At 57.2% G+C, this 21,590-nt stretch overlaps 1 protein-coding gene across 2 annotated transcripts in view; it reads left to right on the top strand.

Annotated features, from left to right (window-relative positions):
• Nucleotides 1-13,843, top strand: part of CACNG4 (calcium voltage-gated channel auxiliary subunit gamma 4) — a 58,765-nt gene extending 44,922 nt beyond the window's left edge. For both annotated transcript variants that reach the window (XM_040452163.1, XM_040452164.1), the window contains exons 2-4: nt 2,692-2,775; nt 7,911-8,051; nt 10,835-13,843. In XM_040452163.1, the coding sequence (XP_040308097.1) occupies nt 2,692-2,775; nt 7,911-8,051; nt 10,835-11,373 (764 nt within the window). In that variant the 3' untranslated portion in view covers nt 11,374-13,843. The remainder of the gene's footprint in view (nt 1-2,691; nt 2,776-7,910; nt 8,052-10,834) is intronic.
• The last annotated feature ends 7,747 nt before the right edge of the window (nt 13,844-21,590 follow it).

The raw sequence follows: 21,590 nt of genomic DNA, 5'->3' as shown, positions 1-21,590 counted from the left end.
TAACAATCAGATGTCACAAACTGTGGTACATCCGTGCTGCGCAATATTGCTGCTCAATAAAAAGAAACAAACCGTGGGGGCACCTGGTAGCTCAGTCGGTGAAGCATCTGACTTTTGATTTCGGCTCAGGTCATGATCTCACGGTTCGTGAGTTCGATGCCCGCGTTGGGCTCTGTGCTGGCAGCTCAGAGCCTGGAGCCTGCTTTGGATTCTGTGTCTCCCTCTTTCTCTGTGTCTCCCCCCGCCCCCATTCATGCTCTGTCTCTCTCTCTCCCTCAAAAATAAACATTAAAAAAAATTTTTTTAATAAAAAAAATGGGGGAGACCCTTGGGTGGCTCACCCAGTTAAGCATCTGACTCTTGGTTTCGGCTCAGGTCGTGATTTCACAGTTGGTGAGTAGGAGCCCCCCGGCTCTGTGCTGAGAGGGAGAAGCCTGCTTGAGACTCTCCCTCTCTCTCTGCCCCTCCCCCTCTCACTTGCACACTCTCTCACAAGCTCGCTCTCTCTCCCTCTCAAAATAAAAAAAATAAACTTAGAAAAGCGGGGAGAGCCTCACATACATGTACGCGAGTAGGTGTGCGCACGGGAAGGTGTGGGAAGATACACAGCAGACTGGTTGGCCTCTGGAAAGCGAGTCTGGAAAGAGATGATTTAATTAACCTTTTCGCGTCAGCCTCTCCAGTATTTGACTTGTTCCTACAGGCGTGTGTGTGACTTGGTAAATTTGTTCAGACCCACAAGGTAGCCCCCAAACAGTGGGTGGGGAGAGGGAGAAGGCATCAAGAGCTCCGCCTGGCCCACAGCCATGCCTGGAAAACCCTTGCTCTGTATTTCCACGAACGTCTTGAATCGGGATCGAGGGGAGAGCGTGACTGGCCCACTCTGGCCTCCGTGTGTCCCGCTTCCCGGCCACCCTGACACCACCAGCTTACCGTCGTGCTATTTCCTGCCCCTCACAGCCTCCCGTGGCTCTCCACCAACCCCAGGCACTCAGGGAAGAGAGCAGGGGCGAGGGGTGACTTCTGGGTCCAGCGCTGGCGAACCTTCCCTGAGCCGTCACCAGGGGCCAAGAATCATCTGAGTGCCTTTCAAGCATTGCCTCTTGGCGATTCTCCGAAGAGCCCCAGGAGAGGAAGCCTGTGGTTGTACCCATTCTACAGATGAGGAGATGAGGTCGTTCTTGCTTGGCCTGGCACGGAGAACACCGTCGAAGCGTATCCCACTGGGGGCATCACCGTCCCCTGACCAAACCCGGCCCTCCCACCGATGGCCCTCGAGGCCCACGGGCCTTCGGGAGGCAGGGGTGTTCACCCGGCACCCCTGCCCTCTGGAGGCGGCAGCTTAAGGAAATCGACAGAGGGGAACGTCTGGCCCGTTAACCGGCCAACGGGTGGGAGGGCCGTGTCCCCTGAGCCCTCTCAATCGGAAGTATGGAGAGGCGGATGCCAGTCGGGCGCAGGCCCTGCTTCTGACATTGTGCTTCCAACCGGGAGGTCAGGCTGGGCTGCGGGAGGCCAGCAGGACGCTTGGCAACAGCTGCAGAGCAAGAATTGGCCCCAGTTGGAAACAGCCCCAACCCCAGCCACACAGTGTCGTCAAGAGGAGCTCCTGGCCGAAGCGGAGAGGCTGAACCGGGCATGAGGGGGTTGGCCTGCGGGGCGGGGCCTGGTGCCCTCTGTGCCCCGCTCTCCGCCCGTGTCCGCTTCTGTGCTGGGCGCCCCCAGACTGCAGGGGAGCAGCTGCTAGGAGAGCTGGACGATAGCTTCTGGAAGGGACGACCGGCTTCTCCTCCTGCAGTTACGAAAGTACCCAGGACGTCCTGCCTCCCACTCTGCGGGGGCTACTTCTCAGAGTAGGGAAGGGAAGCCAGGCAGGGGGGTGGTCCTGGCCTTTCTGGAAGTTTCTCTGGCTGCAGGTTCTCTTCCTTCCATCACCTTGAGTGAGTCAGCTCGGTCATGATCTCGCGGTTTGTGGGTTCGAGCCCCGCGTTGGGCTCTGTGCGGACTGCTCGGAGCCTGGAGCCTGCTTCGGATTCTGTGTCTCCCTCTCTCTCTGCCCCTCCCCAGTTCTCTCTCTCTCTCTCTCTCTCTCAAAAATAAATAAACATTAAAAAAAAATAAAAAGAGAGAGAAAGGGGAAGGACACAGACACCATGGTGGCAGGTTTCATCCCAACTCCCCTGACCCAGACCCATACCTGCCGCCCCACGGCCCCCAGCCCCGCCCCTTACACGGGGCCTTCTGAGTCCAGCCACCAAACTTCCCGCCGCTCCCCAGGCTCTGACCCCAGCCCTGCCTTTTCTCGGCTTCCTCCTCTCCCTGGAAGTCCCCTCCACCTGTTCCCAGGGGCAAATTCTTTGTCATCTCTCAAGATGGCTCTGCAGTCGCCTTGGACAGCATGTCCTGCTTGATGCCCCTCGTCCCTGCTTGGTGACTGATGGTGTGCCCATCACTCTTACACACGGTCACACACAGACCACTATCACCGTTGGGGCACGCCGCCCTCCATCTGGTGCTTCTCTGTGTGCCCATCCCCGCGCCAGACCAGGGATGCCAGAGCAGGGATTTCTCCTCTCTCCGTGCCCAGGGCCCGCACAGAGCCTGGCGCACATGCGGCACGTGGGGCTGGAGTCGATGGATACGTGAGCGCACGGAACACTTAGAGCGTTCTTTTCCTCTCGTTGTCTCCAGGGATCTATAAAGGCCACTGCTTCCGGATCAATCACTTCCCAGAGGACAATGATTACGACCACGACAGCTCGGAGTATCTCCTCCGTAAGTGCCAAGCATCTTTCACTTTCCTTGTATGTGTGGGAGGCTGGGGGGCAGCTGCAGGAAAGACGGGCCCCGTGGGGGCGAAGGGCTGCTGTTCTCTGGATGCTCTTTCTCTCCCTTTCCGATTCAGAATTGTGAGTTTGGAGGATGGACTTATGTCCAACGCTGCCATGGCATGCTGGGTATCCCAGCGGGGTTGCTTGGCGCCCAGGCCCATGCCTGGGGAGACTGAGGCCCAGCCAGAGCAGGTGACGGTGTGGGCGCTCTGCTCGCCAGGAATGCTGGTCACGGCGAGCTGCAGAGTCGCCGATTGCTGCCATGGGGCCTGGCGCAAGGAGGTTAAAGACACAGGCCTGCCCAGGCCAAGCGTCCCTAGGGGGCTGTGATACCCCAAGTACGTGGCCCTCCCGGCCCTGGACCCGCCCACCCCACCCCCCACGTACCCAGCATTCTGTTCTTGAAAAATCAGACAGTCTGGTGGGGAGCCACCGCCTCTGCCCCTGTCCTGTGGTTGAGTTGACCCCCAGACTGGAAGTCACAGCATATACTGGACAAGGACAAACCCGTCCCACACGGGAAATCCAGATCTCATCCCTGGGCCTGTGAACACCACCCTGGGAGAAAGGATGGGGCCACAGCCACAGAAGGTGCCTGGAAATGAAAGGACAGTACCCCTTGAAGCCGTTTCCCCCTTTCCCATGAGTCAGAACGCGCACACAGCTGCTCACGGCGTCACCCTCGGGGGCCGGGGCCCGGGGCCCGGCTGCACTGATGGAGAATCGACAGCAGCGTCCTCAGAGGGAGCGCAATTCACTCTGCACCTGCTTGTGGAGCGTTTTCTTCTAAGAGAAAGGATTTGGGTTGTGAGTCGTCTGGTCAAACAGTACAGCGTGTGGTTCCCGTGGAGCCTGGGGAAGTGTCAGGAGGCTCTGGCCAGACCCAGAACCTGAACAAATTTGGCCACCTCTGCCTCCCTCACCTTCTCTTCTTCCTCCTGCCTCTCCTTCCTTTCTGCTTTCTGGGGCCAACGCTGAAGCAAGCAAATGAGATTCCATAGGGCCACCGCAAATGGCCGTGCGGCTTACGCACACACTCAGCTACACTGTGGTATAAACGACACCCTTCGAGTTGTACAGTGCGCGGCCTGCACGGCCATCTGGGGCGACCCCTGGTGCTCAGCCCAGCTGGGATGGCTCATGAGCATCGGCCCAAAGGTCAGATGATGTAGCCTTCTGGGGTTCCAGCAGGAAGCAGACGGCATGCTCAGATGCGGTGAACGAAGGGTGTCTAGTGAAGGACTATGTACAAAGTGAGGTCAGGGTTAAGGAAAGCTTGCGGGGGGTGGGGAGAGCGGCAGGGCTAGTGGCCACAGGAGCCCTTGCACTCCGGGGCCTGAGCAGGTGAGGAAAGCAGGCATGGGAGCCTGGAGAAGGGAAGCCGGGAGGACAGGGCTGCCCGGCAGGCGCTGGGGCTTTTAGGAGGGAAGGCAGTCACCTCACCTCACCGGAGCCTTCAGGAAGGAGGCTCGGGGAATACTGTTACCCTGCACCCTCCTCCCAAAGCCAGAGGCAACGGAGCCCAAGTATCCCTTGCATGGTGCATGGTGCGGCCTCCCCGGGGCCCAGGGCAGGACGCAGAAAGTTCGAAGGAGGACCGGGAGGGGCAAGTCAGGGATGTGCAGCACACTCTCCCCTCCAGCTTCAGGCTCCCACTGTCCCCGCATTCCACCTGCGGTGCCCGAGGTGGGGGGGGGGGGGGCGTGAGGGCTAGGAGGGGCCCCTCAGCGATTTTCCCAAATCGATGGGGACAGCACAGACGAAAGATCATTTGGGAAGGAAACGCCCGCCTCAAGTGTGCTCTGTGGGGGCCCGGCGGGTTCATTCACAAGCTGCTGATGGAATCGGGGCGGAGGGCAGAGCTAACCCTCCAACAAGGGGGTGTTTTTCTACTCAGGGGCTGGCGGAAAAAGGAGCTGGCCCCGAAACGAGATTCGGAGTACAGGTACCTGGGAGCTTCAGCCAGAGGGAGCAGGCAACGTCCTCGAACTGGGGGCGCCAAGGTCATAGTCACCACGGCCGTCCCCCACAATTCCCAGTATTTGGCCCTCTGGGCCCCAGAGTATTGTGACCCCCAAAATACACAGAAGCACAGGAGACAGAGAGGAGGGGTCATGATAGTTCATTTATTCACCCATTTAACACAAAGTTATTCTTGGGCCTATTACACGCCAGATACTGTGTTAGCCACACATGTCACTGCAGTGGCGGAGCGGATGCTCCAGTGGGTCAGAGAAGGTTGTGGAAGGTTCCATGGTGCTTGCCTGTGGGAGTGGCAGCTTAACCATCCGGGCGAGGGGTATCGACCCTGACAGGTCCAAGGCCGTGCTTCTCACACACCCTGCCTTCCACAATTCGAGAACAAAGTCAACCTTCCGACCATGCATTCTGAAGTCTTCCGGAGAAACCAGGCTTGTGCATTGAGTTCCATCGCTGTCAGAGGGGCTCCCCCCCCCCAACCCGGGGGCTCTGGCCGTGCCCCCACTGGTTCATACATCCACAGGCAGGTGTGGGGTCTGAGCGGTCACCCCACACACAAACACACAGCCTGCCGTGTCTTTTCCACCGGCCCCTCTGGCCCGGGAGGTTCCCACCCATCCCACTCTGGTCCTGGGGTCCCTTTTCCGGGTGCCACACTTCCCATCACGGAGCCGATTTGGGTGCTAAGGCTCGCAGTATTGATGTCAGGGATGCCGGGAGGCCCCTGTGCCTGAGGGTGAGTGACTGAGAAGGAGGTACCAGTGCTCCAGACCAGGCACGGACTCTCTCCAGGGCTTGATTTGGCCTTGAGGCACGGCCCAGACCTCAGTCTTGCTCGTCCCTCAGCTCTGTGCAAGACCCACGCTGCACCATTGTCTACGGCAACCCCAGCTGGCTTCTGCACATCCAGAGCCCTGGGATGAGTCTTTGTGGCAAGGGACAGGCACGCACATGACTGACGTGGGCAGGATGGATGGCTCTGTGCCGGGTCTGGCCTCAGCGACCTTAGAGGCACTGGGCTCCCTTCTCCCCAGCCCCTCTGACCCGTCTGCAGAACGGGGGCATCCAGGGGGAGCCGACCCCGGATTTTCTGGCCAGCATGGCTTTGAGGCATGTTTCCAAAGCCCACGGGAAACCTCCTCCCAGAGCCTGCGGCTGCAAGAAGGCAGAGGAAGGGGGAGGAGATGCTGGAGAGAAGAGCTTTATTTAATGCCCCCAACAAAGCCCCCTCTGTGAAGCGGGGCACACACTGGTGGGCTTACAGGAAAGGAGACAAATAGTGCCTTCAGAGGCTGCAAGGCCACAAACCGGCTCAGCTGGCTCAGGAGTCGGTGCCTGCCAGGGCTCCCCGACTTGCCATCCCCCGCCGGGGCCACCAAGGGTCCACGTCGCCAGGATTTCTACTGGGCTGGGAGACCTGTAGGCCCATCAGGAAGGCTGAGCTCAGGGCTCCTCCTGAAGCCCCACCTCCCTTCCTCCTGGCCCTTCCAGCCAGATGCTAAGGAAGGGGGACCCATAGCCCCTAAGCCCCCACCAAGTGCAGAAAGTGTATTCTTTTCCTAGGGCCGCACGCCAGGTGGCTTAAAACAACGGGAATTTACTGTGAATTTACTCTCTCTAGGTGCGGAGGCTGGAGTCTTCAATGGGATGCTGGCAGGGCTGGGCTCCCTCCACGGTGCCCAGGGGTCTCTTGCGACGCCTGTCGGCTCCCCACCTTCCTTGACGTGGGGCCCCCTCACTCCTCTCTCTGCCTCTGCCTTCACACGACTTCTTCCCTGCCTGTGTCTCTTCCTCTGCTCACAAGAGCACTTGTCATTGGATTTAGGACCCACTCTAATGCAGGATGGTGTCCTCTTGAGATCCTTAATTTAATCACACCTGCAAAAAAACCCTTTTCTAAATAAGGTCTCATTCATAGATACCTGTGATTAGGACTTGGTCATATCTACTGGGCGGAGGGGTGCAATTCAACCCCTACAGGTAGGTATTTAATACTACTCTCCCCAGGTTACGAAACAGGAGACTTGGGCGCCTGGGTGGCTCAGTCAGTTAAGCGGCCGACTCTTGTGTTCAGCTCAGAGCGTGATCTCACAGGTTGTGAGTTCGAGCCCCACGTCGAGCTCTGTGCTGATAGCGTGGAGCCTGTTCGGAATTCTCTGTCTCTGCCCCTCCCCAGCTCGTGCTCTCGCATTCTCTCTCTCTCTCTCTCTCTCTCCCTCAAAATAAATAAGCAAACTAAAAAAAAAGAGAGCAGACTGACGTTGTCAGAAGTTAGCCGCCCTGGTCGGTGGCAGAGCAAGTGTGCAAGTCCAGCTTGGCTGGACAGCGAGCTCCACGCACGTCCCACTGTGTTTAGCCACCACACCCCGTCCCGTGACCTCAGGAGGCCCTGGTCTGTCCCCGGGGGGGGGGGGGGGGGGGGGGGGGAGGGGGACAGACCAGGGCATGACAGCAATGTTGGCAGTGGAGATAAAGGCTGTCACTCAGAAGTGTGTGCAATGGCCAGGCCCTGTGCTAAGCCTCTTAATACACACAAAACCCACCAGAGGAGGTGGGTCCCTGCTCCCAGCTGCTTTCCGCAAACGGGGAAGCTCAGTGTTAAGTGAAGCGGCCTGACAAAATAGCCAGCATGTCCCAGAGCAGACCCAGAGCCACCTGATGCCAAAGGCTGCGTCCTCAGCCACCCGTCACCATTTCCCAGCCTTCCAGAGGCTCCTTAGAGACCGCGTCCGTGAAAGGCTCAGTGTAGCGGTGAGGGTGCGGTGTCTGAATGGAAGGCAGACCGGCGTTTTCATGGCTGTTATTGGGGCTCCCAGATACCATTGAGGGGCCCTCCTGCCTTCGGGCTGGCAGGGGGAGCCTGCTGCGGGCAGACGAGACTCCGGGCCTGAGCCATCGCTTGAGTGGGGTCAGGCTGCCCCCGCCCGGCCAGCTCCCAACCCGCCGAGGTCTGCAGGGCCTGATGGGAGGGAACCTTCAAAGTCAGGAGAAGGGCCTCGAGCGTCGGGGCTCCCGGCCGGCCGACGCCCGAGGCCGAGGCCGTGCCCAGAACGGCGGCCGCCCTCACCGCCCTCTGCTCTGTCTCCCGCCCCGGCCCAGGCATCGTGCGCGCCTCCAGCGTCTTCCCCATCCTCAGCACCATCCTGCTGCTGCTTGGCGGGCTCTGCATCGGCGCCGGGAGGTTCTACAGCCGCAAGAACAACATCGTCCTCAGCGCGGGCATCCTCTTCGTGGCCGCAGGTGAGCCGCCGGCTCCGTTCCGCCGGCACAGGGCGCGCGCCCGGGGCGTGCGCGGGGCTGGGGGCGCCGACGCGAGGTCGTTGCTCGTAATTGACTTCAAAGGTCCGGGTGCGAGGGGGCTGGCGCGGGGCGTGGGGAGCGGCTGCTCAACGGGCACGGAGTCTCCTTCTGGGGGCGGCGAACACGTTCTGGAACTAGATAGAGGCGTGGGGTGCACAACACTGTACATGTACTAAATGCCGCTTAAGTGGGCACTTGAAGGGGCTCATTTGTGCCATGGGATTTCACATTAATCACAAAAATAAATGTCTAAGTGTGCACAGTGCCACAAAGGGGCAGTGCCGGCGCCTTGTAAGCCTGGCTGCATCGGAGGGGCCAGGAGGGTACCCCGAGGGACTCACGGAAGCCAAGACCTGAAGAAGCGGAGGAGGACAGGGTGAAAGGGGGCAGAACGGGCAAGGGTGCACATCAGAGTCACCCTCTGCGACCCAGTGAAGACCCACGGAGCTGCGGGTGACAGTAACACACGCCCTCCTAACTGGCGTGACACTGGCACTCCTCCGGGCGTCGATGGAGAGACTTCAGCGCATGCCTCGCCACTGCAGACGTGGAGGCAGTCAAGCCGGAAGTGGGTTCACAGCTGGCTAGCGGCCGGCAGGTGCACATACATGGTGCGGTGGAGAACTTGGGTTTTCCGGCCTGGGTCTCCGGGGGAATCTTGACGGGGCAGAACTTGGCCGGTGGCATCCTGGAATCTCCAGGCAGCACCTGCAGAGGTCAGATAAACTTGCAACAAGGGACCCTGTCAGGAGAAACAGGACGTGCCTGACGTCGTAGGCCTTCTAGTAAGTAAATTCGAGATAGGTTACAAAGTTCAGTAATTCTTTCCTAAGTTGTTAACAGAGCTCCTTGCACCGCCTTATCGGTGTTTTTGCTTTCAAAGCATCCTTTGTCTTACCCCAGTCTGGTGAGGCGACCCTAGATGGGCCTGGTCTCTGCATCCTAAAGCCGTCCAGTAGTCCCATGAGGGTGATAATGAGAATCCCAGTAAAGGTGGTGGTTGGTGGTCGAGCTTCCTTTTTGAGGATGGGGAGGGGCCTCACAGGGCCCCACCCCGTCTTGTCCTCTCCTACGGTCTCTCGGTCTCTCGGAGGGAAGGCAACTTCCCAAAGCAGTTAAGGGACTGGTTCAAAATCTTTCAGCCAGATTCTTATGGTCCTTTCTCTACATTACTTCCGCTTTTGCGTCCTTCCAGGGCAACAGATAATGTGTGAGTGTGTGTTGGGGGGGGGGTGCTCTATGTGTGTCAAGGGTGTGTGGTGTGCATGTGTGTGTGTTAGCAAGAAGTACCCCAGTGTCAGGTCTCCTTCTTGGCCACGTCCCCATCCCTTTGCTTCTTGTCCCCTCCAGAGGCAGAGGTGGGAGGAAAGGGCCACACCCCATTCTCTCTCCTCCTTCGAGCCCCCAGATTTCTGAAGGTGGGGACCACTAAAGAAGTCCCTGCTGTGAGGTTTGAATCCCGTACCCCTTCCTTTCCCGAGGAAGGGAAAGATTTGCATAACACCAGCTACCACATACTACAGCCGTGGTCCCAGGGCTCGGTGAGCACAACCACATCATCCCAGATTCTGAGGGGGTAGTCAGGTGGCCCAGGCGGCTTCCCTGAAGTCACGTGGTGGCAAAGACACAGGCTGTGCCCACGGCCGTCGGCCTCCAAAGGTGCCCTCCGCCGCTGCCCATTTCCCCAGGGGGAGCCATACAAAGCCATATCCAGATGTCCCGGGTCACTGGAGAAGCTGTGGATTCCAGGGCCCTGGCAGAAGCAGGATTCAAGTGCAGGCAGCTTGGCTCTACTCAAACTCACTTATAATAAGATGAAATTAAATAAAGACCGCAACAGGTGACTACATCCCACCTCTCAGGCTAGCAAAGGTCCAGCACGTTGATACAATAAATTATAGGCTGTTGACACCCACAGTCGTACTCCTGCCGTGTGTGGAGCGGTGTGAACGCAAGGATGTCCATGGCAACTTTGTCCTAGCGGAGGGCCGGAAGCCACCTGACGCCCATAGCAGAGACCTGGTTAGATATCCATGAAGTGGGTGCTACATGCACTTAGACAGACAGCTCTCCGTGGCCTGACGTGGAACCGTCTGCCAGGTGGACTGTTGAGTGACAAGGCAAGAGGACAAAGAGCATTGTGCAAGGAAAGAAAGAGATGTATGTGTGTGAGAGAGAGAGAGAGCAACAGAGAGGGCGGGGGGGAGAGAGACTAGATACAACGATAATATAAGAAAGAAGATAACAGGGGCGCCTGGGTGGCTCAGTCGGTTAAGCCTCCAACTTCGGCTCAGGTCACGATCTCACGGTTCGTGAGTTCAAGCCCCCTGTTGTCAGTGCAGAGCCCCCTCCGGATCCTTTGTCCACCCCCCCCATCTCTCTCTGCCCCTCCCCCACTTGCACTTTCCCTCTCTCTCTCTCTCTCTCTCTCAAAAATAAATAAGACATTTTTTTTTTAAAGAAAGAAGGTAACAGTAATGGCCTTCAGGAGGGGAACTAGGTAGCCAAGTGCCTGGGTTTTACATCTCATCTGAACTTTTGCTTTATTACCTCAAAACCAATTACTTAAAAGAAAAGTCGGCAACCGGAATAAAGCAATACCTATCCAAGGGGGGGGGGGGGTGGCCACCAGCCCCTCCTCCGCCCTCCTGTCCCTCGTCCAGCTGTGGGTCTAACGTCTGCCTCCCTCCCTCCCTCCCACCCCTCTCCTGCCTCTCTTTCAGGCCTCAGTAACATCATAGGCATCATCGTCTACATCTCCAGCAACACAGGTGACCCAAGCGACAAACGTGACGAAGACAAAAAAAACCATTACAACTACGGTTGGTCTTTTTACTTTGGAGCCCTGTCCTTCATCGTGGCCGAGACCGTGGGTGTCCTGGCCGTAAACATTTACATTGAGAAAAATAAAGAGTTGAGATTTAAGACCAAACGGGAGTTCCTCAAGGCCCCCTCCTCGTCTCCCTACGCCAGGATGCCGAGCTATCGGTACCGGCGACGACGCTCACGGTCCAGCTCGAGGTCCACCGAGGCCTCTCCGTCCAGGGCGGCGTCTCCGGTGGGCCTGAAGATCACTGGGGCCATCCCCATGGGCGAGCTGTCCATGTACACGCTGTCCAGGGAGCCCCTCAAGGTGACCACCGCCGCCAGCTACGGCCCCGACCAGGAGCCCGGCTTCCTGCAGCTGCACGACCTGTTCCAGCAGGACCTACAGGAAGGCTTGCGCGTCAGCGTGCTGAACCGGCGGACGACCCCCGTGTGAGCCACCCCCCTCTCTGCACCGGCCTCTCCCCAGAACAGCTGTTTGGATCCCACAGGAGGGCATCTGACCCTTAGGCTGGACCGACCACGGACTGAAGCCAAAACCCAACCCTCCCTCGTCTCCAGAAAGTGTCACGGGCTGGCTGGGAGCGAAGCGCTGGGAGACGGGAGTTGGAAGCCGAAGGCTGACTTTGTCCCCCAGAGGGGCATTTTAACGGCCCAGGATTCCGAGATCTCCTGAGGCTGCAAGGCCTTGACCAACCTGGGAAAACAAAATCGAGCCATTGTCTCCTCTTGGAAATAATTCTTGCCGGAAGAACGGGCTTTCAGAGCCCTCCCTCTCTGCCTGGATGAGGGGGCCACCGGGAGGGATTCACCGGGTACACGGGGACCTTTGGACACTGGTCAGGTGCCGTTTGACCTGAGGTTCTGGGTCTGTGAGCGGGAAACAAGGAAGCCGAAACTTGCCCCCTTCCTGTCTGTTTCTTGCTCTCTCTCTCTCTCTCTTTCTCTCTGGCAGTGGCCGGGTGTTGAAATAACAGTGATCCTGAGGAGAAAGCCCCTGTGGCCAACTGGTGCTTTGGCCTTTGTGCTATCCTGGGCCGGCTTCCCTCGACCTGAGGAGAGCAAGGTCTGTGGAAGAATCCGCAGTGGAGGAGGCCATTCGCTGGCCTGGGTGTGAGGTAAACCCAGAGTCCGTGGCTTGGCATTCTGGTCTGCTTCTAGAAGTTTCTGCCGAACACAGAAAGGGCAGGACGCTCTGACTGTACTTGAGAGTCTGGAAGATTCCACGGGTCTGAAGGAAGGTGCCCATATGGCCTCTTGCCGTGTCCCTCCCCACGGACCCTCCTCAGAGCAGCTCTGTCCCTTCTTGGGGAGCGGAGGGGGCAGACCCCCCCCCCACCGGCGTTTGGCAACAGGAGCCTGAACTTCTGTTCGAGAAAGGGAGACCCGAGGGTGAACAGCGGCCAACACATCAGAACAAACATCCGTTTCCTAAGTGGTTATTGATCGTGACTGGTTGCAAATGAAGGCCAGGGGAGCAAGTGACACTCGGTTCTTCGTCCAGACAACGGCAGCAGCAGCCCCTCCCCCACACCCACTCTTGTCATTTATTCTGCCACCACCCGAAGGGCTCAGCCGAGGGAGTTCGGGCAGTTTGGATGAAAAGGCCGCGCTGTGTTTTCCTTCCTCCTCGCGGGAGGGACATCTCGGCACTCTGGAACCGAGGCGGCGGTTCCGCGTTGGACGTTTTCTTCCAACCACAACCATCTCTTCCCATCCCGAGGCAAGCGGAGAAGGCAGACGCGAGTGTGGGTTCAGAAGACAACCTTTCTGGAACAGGGAGCTCACCCTCTTTTATATAAAACACGTGCTTTCTAAAGACAAATCCTTTCTTACTTTTTGAGACTTGGTCGTCCGATCTCGAGCGGTCGCCTGTGGTCCCGGTAGCTGTCATCCTGAGAAGTGACCAGCGAATTCTTACCTCAGCCACCTGCTCGCCGACCCCCCGGGCGGACTCAGCCCCCAGGAGTTGAGATCTGGGTCACGGTCATCGCCATCCTCCTTCACCCCCCGAGAGGAAATCTCCCCGGGGACCCCTCGCCTGACTGCCCCGGAGCGCTGGCCAGCCGAGGCGCGGTGTGCTGGGGACCCTCCGCGCTTGCCCGAAACCCCTTCCTCCCGTTGAGGTTGGCTTTGTGTGGTGGTTTGTCCAAGCATGTGCAGCCGTGAATGCTGGAGCGTCAGGGCTCGTGGCCTGCCCTGCTGGGGGCCAACCCCGTCCCGTCCTGCCCCCAACCCGACCGCCCTTGGTGCCCCACCCGCCCCCCCCCATCTGTGACCCCATCTTCCCGGGCTCGAAGGAAAGGGGGCAACATCTGGGAACCCATCACCCCGCCAGGTCCCCAGACTCTTCTGTCACTTCCCAAAGCAAGGCAGCCGTGCTGTTTCTTCTACATAAGTCACCTCCTCCCCTGCTGCCCCGGAAGTTTCTGTCATTTCATGCAGAAAGCTGTGTTCCCATGAATCCTACCTCTCGCCCAGTCCCAGGCAGAGAACGCGGGGCCCACTCTAGGGACCAAGAAAGGGTAGAAAGAAGCAACAAAGAAGGACAGAAGGTCGGGGAGCAGAACCACCTCAGAGCCCCTGGTCTTCACAGCCTTTCTCCCCACCATGCCCGGGCTCCCGGACCCTCTGCCCGGGGCCACCCTTCTGCGCACCGCCCCCCCAGCCAGGGGCGCCTGGGGAAGTGGGCGGAGCTGGCTCCCTGCCATCTGTCAGGCTGAGACCTTGCGTCCCCAGAGGGGGGCGCAGGGGCCTGTGCCCACCTCCTCCCATCCCACCACCCTCTCCAACCAGCCCCTGTGTGTTTCGCCCGTTAAGCACCTGTGAATCCTGTTACCTACTGCTGGTTTTGGGTTGTTAGTTCTGTCTTTTTTTTAATTAAATAAAAACCTTTTTGAAATGTTCTCTTCTTGATGTGGGGGGAAGGGGTCGAGCTCCCTTTGAGTCTTTGTGGGCACTTAGGGCAAACAGTGTCCCTCCTAGGGGACACTGTGGACCCTCCAGGAGAAGAAGGAGGGAGGCTGGGCCCTGTGCCGGGCAAGGTGGGTTTCTCGGGCTTTCATCCAGGTCACCAGCCACCTCCCTGGCAACACCAGCTGGTTTCAGACTGCTGAGTGGTATCATCAAGGTGCCTTTTAACAGATGGGCTGGGAGATGGACGGGCCACCCCTGCGTGTGGTGTGGGCATCTGGGCAGCTGAGCAAGCCAGACCCGTCTTCAGAACCTGCCGGGCGGGGGCCAGCCAGCCAGAACCGCAGCCTCGGAGGCCCTAAGTTGCCTGCCAGGGTTTCTAAGAAGCCCAGCCTCCTTTCCCCCTCCAACTTCGGAAATGATTAAAAAACAAAGGAGGCCAAGTAGCAAAATGACTGGTAAAGCTGGCTCCAACCAGAGGCCAAATGGGACCAAGCCGTCTAATCTCAGGCCCAGCCGCCTGAGTCAGAGAGAGGGACCCGGGTGGCCCCTCGGAGCAGGGCAATACTGACACGCTGCGACAGGCCCCCGCGGGTCACAGGGGACGCCCGCTGTAACCCAGCAGGTTCACCCCTGCAGGTGGGCACGGGCTGGATGTCAACTCTGTGCTCTTGGGAGGCATGACAAGGGGAGGACTGCTGTCCTCCCCCACTTCTACCCGAGCTACCGTCCAGGGGACATGTGCATTCAATTACACATCCCCCTTTCTTTCGGGACCCAGACCTCGAGTTTTCCTCCTGAGAGTCAGGGGCTCTGCTGCTCCTCCTGGAGCCTGGAGGCACCAAACTCTGAACACCCAGAAGGTCTTTCCTGGTCCCGGCAAAGGGAGGCCGAGTGAGCCACGTCCCCGCTCTGGTGGCTGCAGGAACCACTCCCCGCACGCCTGAACTTTCTCCCCTGGCTTTTTAACCCTCTTTCCTACCACCTGAGATGGGTCTGTGGGGAAAGTGATGTCCCAGATGCGCTGAGCCACCAGGTCCCCGGCGAGCTCAGCTCCACAGCCCCACCCACTGACCCCCTGCTCCAGCCCGAGCCGTTGCCACCCAGCACCAGCCCCACGTGCCAGAGGGACTCTGCCTCCTGTTTGTTCTCAGCCCTCAGGAAACTCTGGCTCAGCACAAGCTTTGCAGCCGTTCTGGGGGGGATCCCGTGGCAGTCTGAATTTAGGGGCAGGGTATGGCTTCCAACGTGGGGTTCACGTGGTCCCGAATTTCCATCAAATAAAAAACTCGGTCTCCCTAGTTTGCAGAGTTAGATCCACAAGAAGTGACACAGAACCGATGTTATTCCCTAACCAAAATGCCCCCCCCCCCCCGAGCCCCGCTCCGGCCCGGGAGCCCCCATCCTTGCCTTCACTTACGCTACTCAGAGTAGGCAAACGGCATTACCAGCAACGCCCAGTCCTAGAGTGGCTTAATGCAACGGAACTTTACTTCTCACTCATGTAAAGCCCAATCGACTGGGTGCGGGGGCAGGGAGGGGGGGTGGCGGGGGGTCCTGCGCTCCACAGCGTCATTCAGAGTTACAGGCCCGAGCCGTGGGAGCTCATTCATTTTCAATATCGGCTGCCAAGGTTGCCCTGGCATTGACATCCAGGGGACCGAGGGGGAAGACAGAGGGCAGGCAATTGATCATGAGAGTAGGGGAGTCTTGTGGGGAGTTTTAAGTGACTTTCCCTCCTGCTCATATGCCGTTGGCCAGAATCCAATAACACGGTCACATCTCTAAGAGCCGGGGAAGATACGAAATGTGGCCTGGCCCAGGAGGAAAGGAAACCAGTTTAGGGAACAGCTGGCCAGTCTCAGTTCCCCGGTCTACGCCTTTCAGCACCGTCCTCTTTTCCCTCCCCCATCACCCACCAATGTTCTCGGGAGTGCCTACGTGAAACCGGGACTCTGTCTGGGACTGCATCTACCTGTGTGGCCTGAGCCCTCCTTCAGCTCCGGCGGGATGCCTGGCCTCTTCTCTGCTCCGGATGCGCCATCGGCAAAACGCGTCTACGCTCCCTTCTCTGTGGACTTGGAAGAACGGGCTTGAGCTTGTGCCTTGACCCCAACAAGAACCAGAATCACTGGACATCGTGACCAGCAGGAGTGGTAGGTGCCGTAAGAATCATCCCATTTGATGGACTCATCCTGGAAGAGGGATAAGCCAAAAGAGGGAGGAAGGGATTAAGGAAGAATAAAAAGAAGGGAGGAAATATTTTTTGAGGATGTTCACAGCAATCATGAAAGGGAGATGCCACTAGCCCAGGGGCGATTTTGTTCTCCAAGGGCCACTTGCCAAGGTCTAGAGACATTTTTGGTTGTCACACTCGGAAGGGGGTTGCTCTTGGCATCTAGCGGGTGGAGGCTAGGGATGCTGCCGAACATACTCCACCCGCCAAGAACGATCTGGCCCCAAATGTCACTAATGCCGAGGCTGAAAAACCGTGCATTGGCCTGATTTTACGGTGAGGGAGACGTGAGGTCACTGGTGCGGGGTCACACCCGGGCTTCTGATACTTGCACCTAGGCTGTGGACATGTTAGGAACACCCAACTGTTTATTCCCAGGATTGCCTGTCCCTGCAACTCTTTCTGATTTTTGCCTTTTTCCTCTTTGCTTTTGAGCCAACAGTTTTGGAAACAGAAATTTGTCACTGCAAGAGGAAACGGGAAAATGGCCACCTGGCCTGGGTGGGCGCAGGGGTGCCTGGGTTTGGGGACAAAAGGCTGACTGAGTTCAACCAAACGGGTAACCGGAGATCAAGCCCAGAAACCTGGCCCGGCTTGAGGCCGGGACTCCACACCTGGGGCGTCCTCCTCTGCCCGTGCCCCTGTCGGCAGCTGCAGGGACACGGCCCGGAGCCAGAAACACCGATTCATGAGCCAGCAGCACTGGGCAAGCCCCCCAACCTCTCAGAGCTCCCGTCCCCTCCTCAGTCAGATGAGGAGGTAGCACTTCCCCAACCCCCAGGGCTGTTGGGAGAATGAATGAAACTTGAACTTGAAGGAAAGGTTCGTAAATTACCTGAGCTCAGCAACGAGCATGAAGAGTGAACTTTCGGGAGTGTTCGCTGACCAGCAACACGTAAGGAGTTTCCAGGTGGATGGTTCTACAACAGCCTTGGGAGGTGGCACGCTGAGGGTGTGGTTTGGGAGAAACCTGTCATCCCGCGGATCCAACACGGGGCAGTGCTCCCCAGGGAGGGCTCCTGCCCCAGCTGCTTCTCTGGCTGAAGCCCATTCGTTTCCACCCTCTGGTCTCCAGGACACCGGGTGGCAGTGGTCACGGCTGCCCCTGTGGCTCCTGCCTTCTTAGCAGGTCCTGCAGTCCCGCGAACCTTCTTCAGGCTGGAAAGGCTGCAAGAGCCCAGTCCTGACCACTTTCAGGTGCCCTGGGAGCTGGGCTGCACGGGAAGGTCCGGGTCTCTAGGGTGGGGCTGGCACAGAGGAGAGGCCTAGGGGGCGGGGAAGGGAGGGAGCTCCCTGCAGGGAGCTCAGAGGCAGCACGTGACTTCAGCTCCCTGCACTGGTTCCTAATATAGCACCCCTGGCCGCCCAGCCCTAGACCTGAGGGGTGGGGCGAGGGACGGAGGGTAGGAGAGGCGCTCAGGGAGCTCAGAATCCGAAAGGGGAGATGATGCAGGTTCACCCGATACAGGTATTTTTAAACTTGCAGCTCCCAACAAAATTGCCAGTACAACCTCAACCTCGGGAGAAGTCTGTGATGACAGAGGGTTACAGGTGCTTTTTTTTTTCCCCCTTGTGCTCACAACTGCAGGAAAGGGTCCCTGGAAGGACCTATTTCCTGACCTTTGACCCCTGATAAGTTTTCTGAGACACACTAACCCCCGAGGGGGTCTCCAAAATCCACCAATTAAATTGCAAATAGCCAGGTCCTTTTTAAAACAAATAATACTACATTTTCCTAATTCTAAGAGTATTCCATTTTGCCTTTTTAAAAAAAAAAATCTAAAAATACAGAGAAATTAAAGAAGAAAACACTATCAGCCAGAAGTCCTACCGCCCAAGACATAAACCCAGGTATAACATTTCAGGGTACCCCAGTGTAGGTTAATCCCCTCCTCTGGTCACCACTTTTCATCATGGCTATCTTCCCATGTCTTTACATATTTCTCAAAGGCACAATCTGTAATGGCTGCATAAAACAGAGATGTGGCCATTTATCTAACCAATGTCCCCTGGCTGCACGGAGCCGATTTGCTCCCTAGATCTTCAATGGTGTCTGAATGGGACCAAAGGGCTGGGAATCTCAGGAAGCGTTTGGTTAAGATCCAGTGACTTCTCACCGTGAACTTCTGGCTCAGCTCTATCCTAGAGGCCGATGAAAAGGTAAGTTCCTTGTCCACCCTGAAACGCACTCAGGATCTTGTCTACATGCACACCTGGGTGTCTGGGCTGGGGCGATAACAGCTCCCCTCCCCAGGAGCTAGAAAGCAGCTCCGTGCCAAGTTCCTCTTGAAAGGCTGGGGCTGCTTCATCCCACCAGGCTTCACGTCTAGCCGCCCTCCGCCAAGCTAAATGGAATCCCTTCCACTTTCTGAGTGTATCAGCTAGGAGGGCTGTGTAACAAATTACACCAGAACTTAGTGGCGTTAAACAACTGTCAGAAATGATCGTGGATTCTTATCTCTGCTTGACAGAGACAGGATCGGGATGGCTTATCTCGGCTCCACAGCGTCTGTCTGGGGCCTTGGCTGGAAGACCCGAGGGGTGGGGGCTGGAATCATCTGGAGGCTAATCTGCTCGTGTCTGGCAGTTGATGTGGGCTATTGGCAAAGACTGTAGCTGCAGTTTGCAGCCTGAATGTCTACACATGGCTTCTCTGGGTGGCCTGAGGTTCCTCACAGCATAGTGGCTAGGTCCAACGGCCAGTGTCCCCAGAGCAAGAGGGAAAGGTAGAAGCCTCAGAAGTCACATAGCATTACTTCAGCTGCACTTTGAGGGTGAAGACAGTCAAAAACCTGCTTGAGTTCAAGGAGAGAGGAAAGAGATTGCACTTGTTGATGGGGAGTGGCAAGGTTCTGGAAGTATATGTGGACACAGAAATGCTTCTATGGCCACTTTTGGAAGATGCAGTCTCCCCTCCCCCACTTCCAGCCCCTCCCCACCCCACCCAGTCTCTCCAATACCTTGTGGGGCTCTCAGCTTCTTCTCCACCCACCAATCCTCTCTTCCGTCCTCTGTATCCACGGTGCCTTCTGGAACTCCCCGAAATCTCCACCTCCTGGGACACGTGAAACCATCCTCTCTCCTAAGGACACACCTTTCCCTGGTCCTCCTGGTGAAAGCTGTCCCTTCTTCCACTGGGGTTCCCTGCCCAGGTTCCCAACAAAACATTCCTGGCTGTTCAGCCCCATGACCCGTCCTGAGAGGTGTGGGGCTGCAGAGAAAAGGGATCCAAGACACCTCAGGGTCCAGAGGAGGGTTGGAGCAGGTACACTGGATACTTGCAGCTTCCAACAAAACTGCCAGTACAACCTCAGGAAGTCTGTGATCAGAGAAGATTATGAACGCATGTCCTTGGACTTGTCATAGCAAGGCGGGGGGCAGGGGGAGGCGGTGCTGACACCTGCAAACCATTATTCCTCCACTCTCCTGGGGAGGAGCCTTCTCTGAGGGCCAGGGGTCAACCACCCCAACTCCCTGGCCTCACGGCTCTCCTGCCTTCTTGCCTCCGTTGACCTTTGTCTCCAACCTGGATATTGGCATCACCCTGGTCTGCCCCCCACTGTCATCTTCAGGGACAGCGTCCTCCTCTCTGACCACAGCCGTCAGTGCTCCAGCCCCTTCACTGCCTTACCACCACTCCACCTGTTCTCAAACCTCATCAAGTCCCCCAGGGCCTTGGCCTCTCCAAATTCTCCCAATACATCGACCTTCCCGGTTGTAGGACCCTCGAGAGTCATCATTTAAGCTCATCCTTGCCAATGTCTCCATTGCCTTGGTCCCTCTGCTTTCTAGCTTTTCCCTCCTGGGAGAACCCAACCCTCCTAATCTCACCTTCCATCTTCTCCTGAACCCGAGCTGCAGGATGATGCCAGAGAAAACCAAATTGTAAATCAACGCATAATGTAGGCAGATAGTGGTCTCCAAGGATGCCCAAGTCCTAATCCCTGGAACCTGTGAGTATGTCACTTTACGTGGCAAAAGGGACTTTGCAGCTGTAATTAAAGTAAGGATCTTGAGGGGCGCCTGGGTGGCGCAGTCGGTTAAGCATCCGACTTCAGCCAGGTCACGATCTCGCGCTCCGTGAGTTCGAGCCCCGCGTCGGGCTCTGGTCTGATGGCTCAGAGCCTGGAGCCTGCTTCCGATTCTGTGTCTCCCTCTCTCTCTGCCCCTCCCCCGTTCATGCTCTGTCTCTCTCTCTGTCTCAGAAATAAATAAATGTTAAAAAAAAAAAAATTAAAAAAAAAAAAAAAAGTAAGGATCTTGAGATGGGGAGCTTTTCCTGCATTATCTGGGTGGGCCCAGAGTCATCACAAGTGTCCATAAAAAGGAAAGAGGGAGGCAGGAGAGTCAGAGAAGGAGACATGATGACAGAAGCAGAGGTCAGAATGGAGCGATCGTAGGCCTTGAAGGCAGCAGAGTTCTGGGTCCCCTGGGCTCACAGGATGGAATTGGGAGCAGCAAGCCTGATGCAACAAAGGGTCTGAGTTGAATGGCACAGGGAGGCAGATGAAGTGGGTGTAAAGAGGTTGGACCCGCTGGGTGGCACCGTGCTTTTTTTTTTATAGTATCTTAAGATGAAACGCCCAAGGCCACTTCGCAGCCTAATTAGCGCTCAAAATTAGATCAGCATGCTGTCAAAGAGGACTTATTGGGCCCCTCCCAGGCGTGCCCTGGCCCCAGCTCCGAATGAGGTCCACCTCTGGGGGACGTTTCCCTTCCCCTAGTCACGTCTGGTCCTTCTTGGGAAAACAGCAGTCACTTGGGACAAATGAAAACTGGTTCCTCTGGACGAGTAAAAATATAGACAAAACTCCCAATTAGCTGAGTGCAGCATATCTAAGGAGTGTGGAAAACGTTGGCTTCAGGATGCTGCTTCCCTTTGAACTTGACTGCAGAGGTAGTGATGATGCCCTCCTGGGGTGTCCCGCAGCAGCTTGAGGTAAATTAGCCAATGCTCTCAGCTGTCCTGGGTCTGCCCCAGCTGCCATTTCTAATGTCCCTGTGGCCTCGAGCCACACAAAAAAGTCCTTTGGATCATCTGGTGGGGCAAATGATTTGAGCTTCCGTCCCTTTCTTCTTTCAGTAAATCTGTCCAGCCAGCCAGCCATCAGTCATTCAACAAACATCTATGAAGATCCCACTCTGGGCTCAGATCTAGGGGTGTCCTCTGAGGGCACCCAGGACGAGTACATAATAGTCTCACTGTCGCTACCCTCCAGAAGCTTATAGCCCATAAGAGACAGCTGGTCCATCTGTGCTCTGTAAATAATCATAACAGCACTAGCCTCCCCGAACCCATTGCCTACTGTTAGCTCAGGCCACCATAACAAAATCCCATAGACTGACTTAAACAACAGAAATTTATTTTTGCAGGGTGCCTGGGTGCCAGTTAGTTGGGCGTCTGACTTCGGCTCAGGTCACGATCTCACTGTCTGTGGGTTCGAGCCCCGAGGCGGGCATTGTGCTGACAGCTTGGAGCCTGCTTTGGATTCTGTGTCTCCTTC

The sequence above is a fragment of the Herpailurus yagouaroundi genome, unplaced genomic scaffold (assembly GCF_014898765.1).
Source record: "Herpailurus yagouaroundi ecotype Mexico unplaced genomic scaffold, PumYag 206, whole genome shotgun sequence".
NCBI lineage: Eukaryota > Metazoa > Chordata > Mammalia > Carnivora > Felidae > Herpailurus > Herpailurus yagouaroundi.
The sequence above is the reverse complement of the archived record's forward strand: the minus strand, read 5'-3'. Positions and strand labels throughout refer to the sequence as shown.